Consider the following 14,586-nt stretch of genomic DNA (forward strand, 5'->3'; position numbering starts at 1 on the left):
CAGCAAAAATTATTTCTTGAATTGCATATATATATATATATATATATATATATATATATATATATATATATATATATATATATATATATATATATTTTGAAAGTATGTATCCTGAGATGAATCCAACAAAATTGACTTACGAGTAATATTATTTTTTCTTAATCTAATATATATAAATAAAGTAGGCCTTTTTCGGGAGAATTCGACATGCCACATAAGAAAAGGTATTATTTTGTCCAATTAAAAGTTAGATTAATGATTTATTTTAGAATTAAAAAATTTACTCGCCACCTAAGCAAAAATGACGAATAAGATTTAAAAATTTTGACACATAGGTAAAAACAACGAATAGTGATTAATTAAAATTTAAATTATTTAAAAAAACTAATTATTATCTTCTCTCAAAAAAAAAAAAGTAATAATTATCTTTTTTTTACATATATGATGCAAATTTTTTTATCACAAATATCTTTAAATTCTCCCTAGCAAATATTATAAAAGTTTGATTTTAATAGTGTACTCATCGAGACGAATAAAACTAAATCTCATATGACTAATTCCCTATAATTTTTAATATATAGTTAAAAGATTGTAAATGAGACTAACATTTTAAACTGTATGAGTAATTAAAAAAACGCATAGGCAAAAGACTTATTTTAATCAATCAAAAAACGAGATTTGTCATTTTTTTAATTTGTTGAATTAAAAATTTAAATTGTCACATAAGCAAAATTAATGAATAAGGTTTGGGATTTTAAATTCAAGCGTCACGTAAAATAAATAAAACAACAAATAATAACTTTAGTGTTAAAATTAAAAAATTATCTTATGATATTAGGAATTTTTTCCGTATATCTAATGAATGATCTTCATAAATATACAAAATTTTAAATTAAATAAAATAATTCACTAGAACTGTGCATCGCACGGGCTTACATCTAGTTGAACAATATTTTAAAGACAAGGTTAAAGTTTAATCACGTCAATATATCATGAGTTCATGACATACTAGAATAATTCAGATTAGAACACACTTTATTTCGGTAGAAGAGAATAAGTCATAATACTTTGTTATCTTCAATTACCCTTTTCTTTATTAGTTAAGCCCGGTCCTCTTCACCTTAAAATAACAATCAATGAAAATAATATCAATTTAGTAACAATAAGTTCAGTTTAGCACAAATAGTTTTAGTTCAGCTAAATAACTTTAATCAGTAAAAGTAATGTAAGAGAACATGAAAGATGTAAGTGATTCCCCTCCGTTTCATAATGTTAGTCCCTTTTACGTATATCAATGTAAATTTTTTATCGCAAATATCTTTAACCTCATACTAGCAAAAATTATAAAATTAAGATATTAATTTTTTTGATCCAAAAAATTTAGATATTAATAATGTACTAATCGAGACGAATAATACTATATATCATATTATTATGTTTGTTGTTATATAGAGAAAGAAATTTAGAAGATTTCCTCTAATTTTAATAGTCAAAAGATTCTAAATGAGACTAACATTATGAAATAGAGGGATTGCGTTATTAAGATTGCATGCTCAAACAAAATTACAAACATGAATTGAAAAAGGTGTACTAATTTCATTTACACAAGTTCAAATAAAATAAAGATTAAATAATTACATTGAAATTAATGAAAACAATAATTAATTAAAGAATAAGACTATACATAGTAGAATTCAACATGATCTCTTTAGACAGCACTGGTTGCAGACATATGTGCGGCACTATGTGCAGCATTCATGTGCATATCGTGTGCCATAGCGTGATGGTGGCCGTGGTGATGATGGTGGTTGTTATGTCCATGCCATCCTGAGGGGCGAGACTCAACAACAATAGTGGCATCCGGCACCCCGTAGTATCGGTAACACAACACCCGTATAATGGCGAAGATGCATACTACTGCAAACATGACACTTGATAATATGATGAAGGCCTTTAGAGCAGGTTCCATATCTTTCGATTGTGTAACTAAAAATTGTCTATACGAATTATACGAGTGTATATTCGATTGCTTAAATTTTTTGTTATGACACTAAAGATTGGTGTGATTTATATTTCGTAAGATTTATCAATATAATGAAATTTGCAAGCGTACGCTTTATATATATAGAGAAGGAAAATCATGAATTGTAGACCGTGTATAACAGTAATCATTTTTGACTTGTGTACCTTAAATTAATCACATGGGATAGTTTCTGTTGTGAAGGAATTGAATTGGTCAAATCACTTCTTGTTAAGGTTGAGTGAGTCTCTCTATTCAAAAAAAAAAAAAAAAAAAAAAAGGTTGAGTGAGTCCAATACTCCGTATTTAACTATTTACACAGTCCTTGGAATTGTATATCAATGTTGAGTATTCAAAGTCCAATTTGCGGCAATGTACTTATTTACCCCTTTGTTATTCTTTAATCATAGTACTATTGGATTATGCTTTATCTCTACTTCAACTTAATTGCAACAGTTTGACTTTTACATTTTTATACACTTATTTTGATATTATTAATTTTATCAATTAAAAAAAAATGTAATCATATAAAATGTTTTAGGTATATTAATGGTCAAATTAGTATATACTATCTCCGTTTTTTTTTAGTTGACACGTTTTTACTTTAGCACTATTCACACACTCTCCTTTGACCGCGTTTTGTGATTTATACGTAATAAAAAATATAGTCATGTGGGGTTTTGTTAGATTCGTCACGGTATATATTTTCAAAATATCAATTTTTTTTATAATTTTTGCTTATCAATAATTAAAGATATTAATGTTTGGATTTATGCATTGGCAAACGTGACTAAAGAAATGTGTCAAATACAATAATAAGAAACGGAGGAAGTAGTATATATTGATAAGTGCATCAATTTTGACTATATTAGACTGAAGGTAGAAGACAGATATGGTGAGCGCATTAGAAACCTTCTCTATACTGCTGGGGCCACGCCCTAGGTTGCCCCAAAACAATCAGGTCATATTCAACCATAATTTATACGGATTGCTTAACTGAGATTTAAATGAGCACTATCAAATTATATAAATTGTGAGCAACAAACAAAAAGAAAAAATACAAAATAAAAATGGAAGGAGAAGCAGAGATATCAAGAAAATCACTAGCTACAAAAAAGTTATATGAAGCAGCCCTTGTGGGTGACTTGCCTTCCTTGCTCAACTTGCTCCGAGAAGATCTATTCATCCTCAATCGATACATCCTCGAAAAGCCGGGCCGTTTCTCACAATCACCATTACACATAGCAACTAGTTTGGGGCACCTAGAGTTTACCAAGGAAATTTTACATCAAAAGCCTGAACTAGCAGAGGAGCTTGAATTCTCAAAAAGATGGTCACCCTTACACATAGCCTCATCGAAAGGTTACCTAGAGATTGCACAAGCTTTGCACACGGAGAACCCTAACATGTGCTTTGCTCGCGATCAAGATGGACTGAACCCGGTTCATGTCGCAGCCATAAATGGTCAGATTCATGTCCTTGGTGAGCTTGTTCGGGCTAGGCTGCAGGCAGCTAGGGAGCGGGCGAATGGTGGCGAAACTATTTTGCATTTGTGCGTGAAATTTAGTCAGGTTGAGGCCCTCAAGTGCTTGTTAGATGCTATGGATGCTCAATTAGTTAACTCCAAGGATATGGATGGTAATACGGTTTTGCACCTTGCTGTTGCTACTAAACAACCTGAGGTATGATCAAAGTACTAATTACTTATCCTCCTTTTTTATTTTTTATTTATTTTTTAAATAAATTTCTTAATAACATTTATGTGGATGTGAAGACTAAAGAAGATTTAGGCCTTATTTGGTAAATGACTTTTAGCTAGCTTTTTTTATTGACTTTTTCTTTTGGTCAAACAACCAAAATACATGTTTGGTAAATGGCTTTTTAGTTAACTAAATTGTCGACTTTTCCGCCAAAAACAAACAGCTAGTAAGACTAGCTTTTTGGTTTTGGCTTTTGGCTTTTTATCAAACAAATTACTTCTTTATCCTTAATTAATAATTGATGATTGGTAATTAGTAATTAATAATTGATAATTAATAATTACTAATTTATAATCAATTAATACTGTAATAAATAGTTAATAATTAATTAATTTGTAATTAAAAGTTAGTGATTAATAATTCATAATTAGTAATTAATAATTAGTAATTAGTGGTTAATAATTAATAATTACGGAGTAGTAATTAATAATTAATAAATTAGTAATTATTAGTACTTAATAATTAATAGTTAGTAATCAGTGATAATTATTAGTACTTAATAATTAATAGTTAGTAATTAAAAATTAGTAATTAGTAATATATAATTAATAATAGTTAGTATTTTGTATTAGTAATTAATAATAAAAAATTTAGTAACTTTTATTAGTAATCAATAATAAATGAATAAGAACATACAATAATGTCCTTTAAGGCCATTTTGCATAGTTACAGCCAACAACTAACAACTGATTTAATCAAACATATTTACATTCAACAAATGGTCAAATAGCCAATACTAACAGTCAGTCAAACAAGTCAAATTAAGGCCTTGTTTGGTAATTGGCTTTTAGTTGGCTTTTTGGTTGGCTTTTGGCTTTTTCTTTTGGTCAAACAGCCAAAATACTTGTTTGGTAAATGGCTTTTCAGCTAGGTGAAAAAGCCGGCTTTTCCGCCAAAAACAAAAAGCTAGTGTTACTAGCTTTTTGGTTTTGGCTTTTGGCTTTTCATTAAACAAATTACTTTTTATAATTAATAATTAATAATTAATAATTAATAATTAATAATTAATAATTAATAATTAATAATTAATAATTAATAATTAATAATTAATAATTAATAATTAATAATTAATAATTAATAATTAATAATTAATAATTAATAATTAATAATTAATAATTAATAATTAATAATTAATAATTAATAATTAATAATTAATAATTAATAATTAATAATTAATAATTAATAATTAATAATTAATAATTAATAATTAATAATTAATAATTAATAATTAATAATTAATAATTAATAATTAATAATTAATAATTAATAATTAATAATTAATAATTAATAATTAATAATTAATAATTAATAATTAATAATTAATAATTAATAATTATCAATCAATAATTATCAATCAATAATTATCAATCAATAATTAGTAATTAATAATTAATAATTAATAATTATCAATCAATTATTAGTAATTAATAATTGGTAATTAATTAATAATTAATTATTAATTTGTAATTAGTAATTGATAATTGATAATTAATAATCAGTAATCAGTAATTAATAATTAATAATTATTAATCTATAATTAATAATTAATAATCAGTAATTAATAATTAATTATTAATAATTAATAATTAGTAATTAGTAATTAATAATAAGTAATCAGTAATTAATAATTAGTAATTAATAATTTATAAATAGTAATTAATAATCAATAATCAATAGTTAATAATTTATAATTAGTAATTCATAATCAATACTTATTAATTAATAATTTATAATTAGTAATTATTAATAAAAAATTAGTAATTAATAATTTATAATTAGTAATTAATAATCTATTATTAGTAATTAATAATTAATAATTATTATTTAATAATTAGTAAATTAGTAGTTATAAGTACTTAAAAATTAATAGTTAGTACTCCGAAATTAGTAATTATTAGTACTTAATTATTAATAACTAGTAATTAACAATTGTTAGTAATATGTAATTAATATTAAGTGCTTAATAATTAGTAATTAGTACTTAATAACTAGTAGTTTATAATTAATAATAAGTAATTATAAATTAGTAGTTAATATTTTGTATTAGTAATTAATAATTAATAATACTGATAATAAATGTATAAGAATACATAATAATGCCCTTTAAGGTTGTTTTGCATAGTTACAGCCAATATCTAACAGCTGATTTTACCAAACATGTTTACATACAATAAATAGTCAAACAGCCACTACAAACAGCCAATACTAACAGCCAGTCAAACAAGCCAAGTTAAACAGCCAGCAGCCAACAGCCAACAGCCAATTGCTAAACAAGGCCTAAATAGCTAGTAGCCAACAGCTAACAACCAATTGCCAAACAAGGCCTAAATAGCTAGTAGTCAACAGCTAACAACCAATTGCCAAACAAGACCTAAAGGAAGTAACAACATTTTGCTTATCTCAATTTGGCTCTTCACTGTAATGCAGATGGTAGATTGTATACTAAGAAACACAAGTATCGAAATAAATGCCCTCAACATAAATAAGCTAACTGCAATGGATATACAAACTCAAAATACGAAGGATTCAAGAGATGATGAGGAGATTTCGCGCTCCCTCAAAGTAGCCAAAGCATTACAAGCTAAGGACACATTGAAACTTCATAACAAAAATAATCAAAATTGAATTGGCTGGAGAACCAACGTAGTGCTTTACTAGTGGTAGCATCTCTGATAGCAACAATGGCTTTCCAAGTCGGAATAAATCCCCCAGGAGGTCTTTGGCAGGATGATACAAATTTACACATTGCTGGTACATCCGTATTGACTACCAAGGCTCCCGGTAGATACAATGTATTACTCATTAGTAACGCAATCGGCCTTGTTTCATCTCTAACTGTGATCATCCTCCTCATAAGCGGCCTCTCCTACAAGAAACTCTTCATCGGGATTTTGATGTTTACCATGTGGATCACACTTTCAGCCACAACATTTACATACCTTATGGCAATACTACTAATCTTTGATGTAGACTTTTATAAAACGAAAAAATTTGATGTAACACCAGGACATTGGAAGACTTTTTATTTATCTTTGATTGTATGGGAGTGCTTAATGGCTCTTCTACTACTTGGACATACAATACGCTTCATAGTGAAGCTGATTAGGCAGGGAAAGCAGTCGTCCATAAAAGTGTACACAAGGTGGTTTACAAGGTCTACCAATCATTCACCTATTGTCTAATAATGTAACAAAAGAAAGGGAGTTAAGTATATTAGGCTATGTTCTTTTGAGCTTTTAAGTAGATTTCAGCAGAGCATAACAAATTTCTGCAAAGCAGGTGCCAACAGAGCATAACAGAGTAGCTCTAAAAAATAGTGCCTTGCAGTGTTTAACAATAATCATAACCTTTGGTCAACTAATATCACTACTTCATATTTATATAAGTCAAGGACGAGATAGTGTTGTAACGGATGTGAGAAAGAACAAATAAAGAATGCAAAACAATATAAATAACACACAGATTTACGTGCGTGGTTCACCAATAATGAGTTGGGTACGTCCACGGGCAGGCGACAGTAATAGTTTTTATTAATCTTGGGGAATACAGATTACAGATTCAAAACATATTTGAGACCAATCACAAAAAACAAATTGATTGTCTCTCTGATTTCTAATGTTATCTCTCTCAGAACTCACAAATGAGAATTACACAAAAGACTCTCAGATTTTTGAATAATCACTCAACTAATGATTGTCATGGCTAGAAAATAACCTAAGAGTATTTATAATAACCCCTACACTAAGAAAGAAAGGCCTTAATTAAGGAAATAAGGCCCACGAATAAACTACTCAAAATCGGCAAAAACCCCCCAGGCATGGGCGTGTCATACAGGGCATGGGCGTGTCCTAGATCAGAAGCAAAGCAGTAACTTGAAAACAAAACGACACGGGCATGTCAGCTTTTGACATGGGCGTGTCAGTGCGAGTGCTCATATTCTCCATTGAGGCACGCCCATGTCTCCCTAAGGCATGGCTGTGTCTCACTGCATCTTCCCAGCTTCGTCGTTGAGGCATGCCCATGCCTACCTAAGACATGGATGTGTCTTGTTCTAACGTCCCAACTATGTAACGCAAGTTTCCTAGCTCTTGAATTTCCTAGCTCCCAATTCAAGGCACTATTTCTTAACAAATAGTAATATCTTTTCAAAATAAATAAATTTTATTATATTTTGCTTATATTTAAAAAAGTATAGTATACATGATTTTTTTTTATTTTTTTCTTATTTTTGGGTGAAAGAGAGGGGCAAACCTCAATATACATAATTTTTTTTGAATCCCATCGCGATCGCGTGTATATAAATATAATATCAGATAAAGTTAAACACTTTAGACTATTTTAGCCCATTTTTGGCATTTTTGCGCCTTCAAAGTTGACTCAAAATCCTTTTCACATAGAAGTTGCAAGATTCTAAACCATTTCAGTAAAAAAAAGGGGCTCAAGTTGCAATGTGAAGTTAGGGGAAGTTTCGTCAAAGTCAACCCCTTTTGTCCCTTTTTTCTCCCGTTTACTTTAACTTGTTCAACTTAGAGCATCAGATCATTTCTTGACTTTGAAAGCATTACTGAGTACTCTTGTTGGAGCTCAAACAACAACTAAATGGCAGATCCAAGTAGTCCATCACAAGGTTAGTTTAAATTTGTTACTAGTATTTATTTCACTAACTTTTATTCTAAGATATACGGCTCTCCATTTAGATTTAAAGTGTCGCTAATAGTGTAATTTAAACTAATAATGTGACAGTTAAATCATCACAACACATTACAGGAAGTAAGTATAGGAAGTGACTAACTACACGTGTTTGTACTTTGTAGAAACCTTATGCTACAAACTAGGGCCGGCAGGAAATGAAGCTGAAGAGGAGCAATGGGATTTGAAAGGAAAAACAGAAATAGCTCAGATCTTTATTTCTTATGGAGATGGCATAAGTTCCATACAATTTCAGTATGTTGATAATGGGCGCCTTGTTATGTCTCCTATTTTTGGCAATTCCTGCTTCAGTGGATATAGCTTCCAAAAGGTTCGATCTCTTATCCATTTCCATGCCATTATTGTTATAGAGATTATACAATTTTAATTATTTCCATGCCATTATTGTTATAGAGATTATACGATTTTAATTATTACTACGTCATTCGCTTATTCTTTTTAAGTTGACCTATTTTGACTTAAAACTTTTTACGAACGCTAGTTTGACTAGATTTATAGAAATTTATATTCGATAGTTATGATAAAACAGTCATACATGATCATTTTAGATTCATAGTTATGTATATTTAATAATATTGACTTTTTTAAAAAAAATTTAATCAACAATTTAATGAAATAAGGTTATAGGTGGGATAAAAATTTTAAATAAGATCATTTCGTATAATTCAATTTCAAGAGGGCCATCATTTCCGACGTGTAGCACAAATTGGGGGTCACCATTGAGAATTTCCCAAAAAATTAATATGAAGCTTAAAAGATTTAGAATGATGTTTTAGTAAACGGAAAATGAAGAAATTAGAAAGCCAAATAGGAAATCATATTATACAATTATTTCCAAAAAGATTTTGGCAAGAAAAGATCAAAAAGAGTAGTTTTGGAGGGAAAAATTCTATCCTAGGTATTTTTTCAACAAATAACAAACATATACTGCGTATAAGGTAATATATATATAATTAAGAATAACATACTATCATTTTACTTAGTATTTTACTTCTTTAAAAGTTTGTTTCATCTCCAACCAGGATTTTCACCAGCTTTTAATATATACTAGTTTTGTGTCTGGGTAATGCCTAGATGGTTGATAAAAGTTTGGATTGAATGTTAAATACAATCATATAATTTATCATATAATCTCTTTTGATAATGCATGATATTTAGACGTACAGAACTGAAAGTATTTCTACCAAAACTAAAATTATTTTTCCTAACTAAAACTTATTTTTACTGATTTCCTATTATTTTTAACTTTTTAAAACGAATTTGAGTAACTTTTGTATACATCCGATGTACAGTAACTTATTGTACATCGGGGATCACTTTTATCAAATTTAGGGTCACTTTTACAATTTTTGGGTAACTTTTATCAATAAAGCATAAATACTTCATAACTTTTATTTATAGCAGGGTAATTTTTATTCATATTAGGGTAACATTTGTTTATTTTAAGGTAATTTTATAACGAATGTACAATACTTATTGTACATGCGATTTATTTAAAAGTTTATCAACAAATTTTAGGATGGAAATAGTATCGAGTTATAAGATATTTATTAAAAGTTATGATTTATTTTGTATATATGAAATATAAGAAGCATATCGATAATAATAAAACTCTATACATTATCTTTAAAAATATATCTAAACTTCGCTTACCTAACATCATATGTGTCACTATAATACCTATTTATTGCCTAGTAGCGTGATACTTGGCGAAAAACTGGAATGTCAAGTGTCATTGTCTCGTGGTCTGGTTGCGAGACCGACTTTATATACCAAAACTAAAATTATTTTTCCTAACTTAAACTTATTTTCACTGATTCCCTATTATTTTTATAAATAAATTAGATATATTATGAATGGATCTTATTTTAAAGAACTTTTTAAAACGAATTTTAGGATGGAAATAATACTGAGTTATAAGATATTTATTAAAAGTTATGATTAATTAATTAATTATATATATATATATATATATATATATATATATATATATATATAATATTAGAAGCATATTGATAATAAAACTCTATACAACATTTTTATCTGTAAAAATCTATCTAAACTTCGCTTACCTAGCATCATATGTGTCACAATAATATCTATTTATCGCCTATGTAGCGTGACACTTGGCGAAAAACTGGAATGCCAAGTGTTGCTGTCTCATAATCTGGTTTAGAGCTGTCAATTCGGGTAAACGGGTCAGGTTTGGGTCTGGTAAGAGTGAGTCGGGTCAACTCGGGTCGGGTCAATTCGGGTTAATGTCGTAACCTATGCGGGTCGGTTTTGGGTTGGGTCATGCTTGAGTCGGGTCACGTCGGGTCATACATCTTATCGGGTTTAGGTTGGGTTAATAACAGGTCGGGTTATATTTGGGTCGGGTGAACAATAGGTCGGGTATAATTCGGATTTTCACGGGTTAGGGTAATTCTCGGGTTCGAGTCGGGTTCTCGGCTTTGAGCCGGGTTCAGTTCAAGTCAATAATTTGCGTGTTAGAATCAGGTCGGGTCATTCTTGGGTTTGAGTCGGGTTCGGTTCAAGTCAATAATCTGCGGGTTATAATCAAGTCGGGTCATTTTCAAGTTGGGTCATTCTCGGGTTCAAGTCTTGTTCGGTTCAAGTCAATAATTTGCGGGTTATAATCAGGTTGGGTCATTTCCAAGTCGGTTATTCTCGGGTTCAAGTCGGATTATGTTCAAGTCAATAATTTGAGGGTTACAATCAAGTCAGGTCATTTTTAAGTGGGGTCATATTCGGGTTCAACTAACTATAGATAGATAATTATCAGTTTTATCAAGCTAATTATTTCCTTTGACTATAATATATATGGAAACATACTAGGGAACTATAGTCTATAATTTAGGAAGATAATTATTTCCTTTGACCATACAATAAATATATACTATATTTAACTCTTAAATTTGGGGATGATGTTCCTTTCTTTTGCTGGCATGGACCGACTTGGTCACCCTAGACAAAATGCTTTGATCAACAATAATAAGGTGGTCTAAATTGAATTTAAGGTGATTTGAAATCGGGTCATGAACAATTTGGGTTGAATTTAGGTTGGGTCAATAACAAATCGTGTTGATTTCGAGTCGGGTTAGTAACAGATCGAATTGAATTTTTGGGTCGGGTTAGTAATAGGTCGGGTAAAATTCGAGTCGGGTCGATAACAAGTCGGGTTGAATTTGGGTCGGGTAAATAACAAGTCGGGTTGATTTCGGGTCGGGTTTCTTACAGGTCGGGTTAAATTTGGGTCAGGTTAGGAACGAGTCGGGTTGAATTTAGGTCGGGTTAGTAACAAGTCGGGTTAAATTCGGGGTTAAAACGGGTTTGGGTCAATTACGGTTCAAGTCGGGTTCGGTTCAGGTTAATAATCTATGGGTTACATTCGGGTCGGGTTATCTCCAAGTTGGTTCATGATCGGATTCGGGTCTCACATACTCGGGTCAACTTGGGTCTAAGGTTGGTTTTAGGTCGGGTCAGGTCGGGTTTAGGTCACCAACTTTTGGGTTCAGATGGGTCGGTTAATAATCGGGTTCGGGTCGGTTAATAATCGGGTTCGGGTCGGTATTTCGAGTCGGGTCAGTTTTTGACAGCTCTAGTCTGATTGCGAGACCGAGTTCATAGATTAGTGATATGATTATTTGATTTATTGATTATTTATAATAATAATAATAACATTACTATTCAATAACTATAATGTTTGTTTGATAAAAAAGGAACTTGATTATTAACTATTGCAAAATAATAAAAAAAAACATTTAAATTAGTATCCCTCCGTCTCTTAATTAGATTCTTACTTCTCTCTGTTATATGAGGAATAAATACTAGAAGTAGGAATCTAATTAAGGGAAGTAGAAATCTAATGAAGGGACGGAGAGATTATAAAACATTGTGCCTTTTAAACTATGCCAACAAAATACGGATGGATGGAGTTTATAAGTACATTGCACGGGTAGTAATTTAACCTAAATTTTCAATCTTAAATATTACATAATTTTTTTACTAAACAGGCCATGTTGATACTTCTTATGAAATATTTTTCCGTCTAACGTATTTTTAACACCATCCTTTCGGGGATGCCCTGATTTCTCATAGTGAGAAACAAAATTTGTTTCTCACATAGCATTTTTGTAAATAAACCAGCAACTTGATTCAATTATATTCAATTGTGGAGCCCACAGTAATGAAAAAGTTGTTGATTTAGGGCCTGTTCACTTAAACTTAATGTCAGTTCAGGTCAGCTCAGTTCAGCTCCAATCAATTCAGTCCTGTTCAGCTCAGCTCCTAATTTCCTTCTCTCATAAAATATTTATTTCAGCTCAGTTTAGTTCAATTCAGCTCCAATCAGTTCAGTTTAACTCAGCTCAATAAATATGAACAGACACTTATTCACGAAAATGTCCCTATAAGAAACAAATTTCGTTTCTCAATATGAGAAATAGGGAATTTTCCCATTTTTTTAATCCACTTTTTCCCTCCTAAATTCCAAGACTAATTAAATACTTCTTTCAAAAATAATTATTGACATTATAACTACACTCTTTTCCATAAAAAAATAATTATTAAAATTTTAAAACAAATACGGTATTAGCTATTTAATACGAGATTAATCATAATAATATGCATTTAACTTAATTCGCAGATTAAGCTTGATCATCCGTCAGAGTATATAACTGGCATTGAAGGGAGGTTCAGTTCCACCTGTATTGAAGCAATAGAATTTATAACAAATAAGCGCAGCCACGGAAAATTAGGATGTTTTGAGTACAACTGGAAGATGAAGGATTTCAAGTTCCAATTTGGTCCTGAGAATCAGTTTGGTGGTTTCTATGGCAGCCATGATTCCAACTTTCTTACATCACTTGGAGTCTATTTTTATCCTCTCGTTGCTGTCGATCCGACGATGACTGTTCGAGGAGATGATCATCATCGCAGTTTTGGACAGAGAACGTATGATAATGAGCTTGAATACGATGATGGTTATTAATCTATCTTGGAGACAAATCATGCATATGCCAAGTACAAGAAGTATATTACCTATTGGAATGTTTTGGCAATTTGTATGCATGTATTATGTTTTGGGTTTGTGACTATGTCATGTATTGCCTAGCAAGAATTGTTGTTGTTTTACACAAGTGTTTGTGACTGGTTAATTAACATATTTCTCAACAGTCTTGTAGTTTCTTCTTGTACCAGAATTTCTCTATTATCGATCTTAATTATTGTTTGAAGTCATCGATGTCTTCGTGTTGGAAGCGCAAACTTGTTTGTAAATTAATGCACCGTTACCAAAGGCAATGATGGAGAGACAATACAATATTAGTGTGAGGCCAGGGGTATTTAGATTCAGCATAAGTACCAATGTTAAGGGTACTTAACGTAGACTATGCTATTATACATTGTATTTGATATTGTATTTGTGGTTGTGGTCATTGTAATCCTAAACATAGCTATTGAAGTTGCTTTTGTCCCGAGAGATTGGGGACTATGGTTTTTTCCCTTATTGTAATGTTGTGGAGAGATTTTCCACGTAATAATTGTGTTGTGTTTTTGTCATTTCGTATTATATTATTCTTCTCAATATTGTGTTTATTTAATTTGTTGCTCTGTCCCCAACATAATATGTTTGTGGTTCTATTCTAAAATCATACTTTTAATTTTACATGTCAATAATAGAATGAAACTAGTTAAGTCAATACGGGTGAACACTCGCATGATGGGTTTAAGAATTACTCTACTTTTTTCTTTTTGAAACAGGGTTAAAGAATTACTTGGATAATCCTTTCATCCTAATATATATACTATCATTTCATAAGCAAATTAAACCATCTTAATATATAATCTTAGCACTTTTCCTAGCTCAAACCTTAACTCAATTTTTTCTTCTCATAATCGTAGTCCGAAACCGAGCTAATTTGGTTTTCACACCTCATAATTTTTATGCAATTCCTATATGGTTGGATTTTCCTTGGAAAAAACTTTCCAATGATATACCTTAAGTCCAATTCCAATATAAAGCAAAAGAGATGAATAAAATAATAAACTCGTTCAAACCCGACTCCATCCCTTGCACTATTTTGAATACATCTT

General features: G+C 30.1%; 2 protein-coding genes across 2 annotated transcripts; both read left to right on the forward strand.

The window, feature by feature from the left end:
• Positions 1-3,090: 3,090 nt before the first annotated feature.
• Positions 3,091-6,405, forward strand: LOC145575235 (uncharacterized). Its single transcript, XM_081633126.1, has 2 exons — positions 3,091-3,702; positions 6,208-6,405. Exons 1-2 carry the CDS (start codon positions 3,091-3,093, stop codon positions 6,403-6,405), a joined length of 810 nt encoding a protein of 269 aa, XP_081489252.1.
• Positions 6,406-8,278: 1,873 nt separating this feature from the next.
• Positions 8,279-14,033, forward strand: LOC145576335 (inactive protein RESTRICTED TEV MOVEMENT 1-like). The gene is made up of 3 exons (XM_081634105.1): positions 8,279-8,407; positions 8,595-8,800; positions 13,139-14,033. The coding sequence occupies exons 1-3, from the start codon at positions 8,380-8,382 to the stop codon at positions 13,481-13,483; spliced, it is 579 nt and encodes a 192-aa protein (XP_081490231.1). The 5' UTR covers positions 8,279-8,379; the 3' UTR covers positions 13,484-14,033.
• Positions 14,034-14,586: the final 553 nt, after the last annotated feature.

This window comes from Chenopodium album, chromosome 13 (assembly GCF_948465745.1).
Source record: "Chenopodium album chromosome 13, dcCheAlbu1.1, whole genome shotgun sequence".
Taxonomy (NCBI): Eukaryota; Viridiplantae; Streptophyta; class Magnoliopsida; order Caryophyllales; family Amaranthaceae; genus Chenopodium; species Chenopodium album.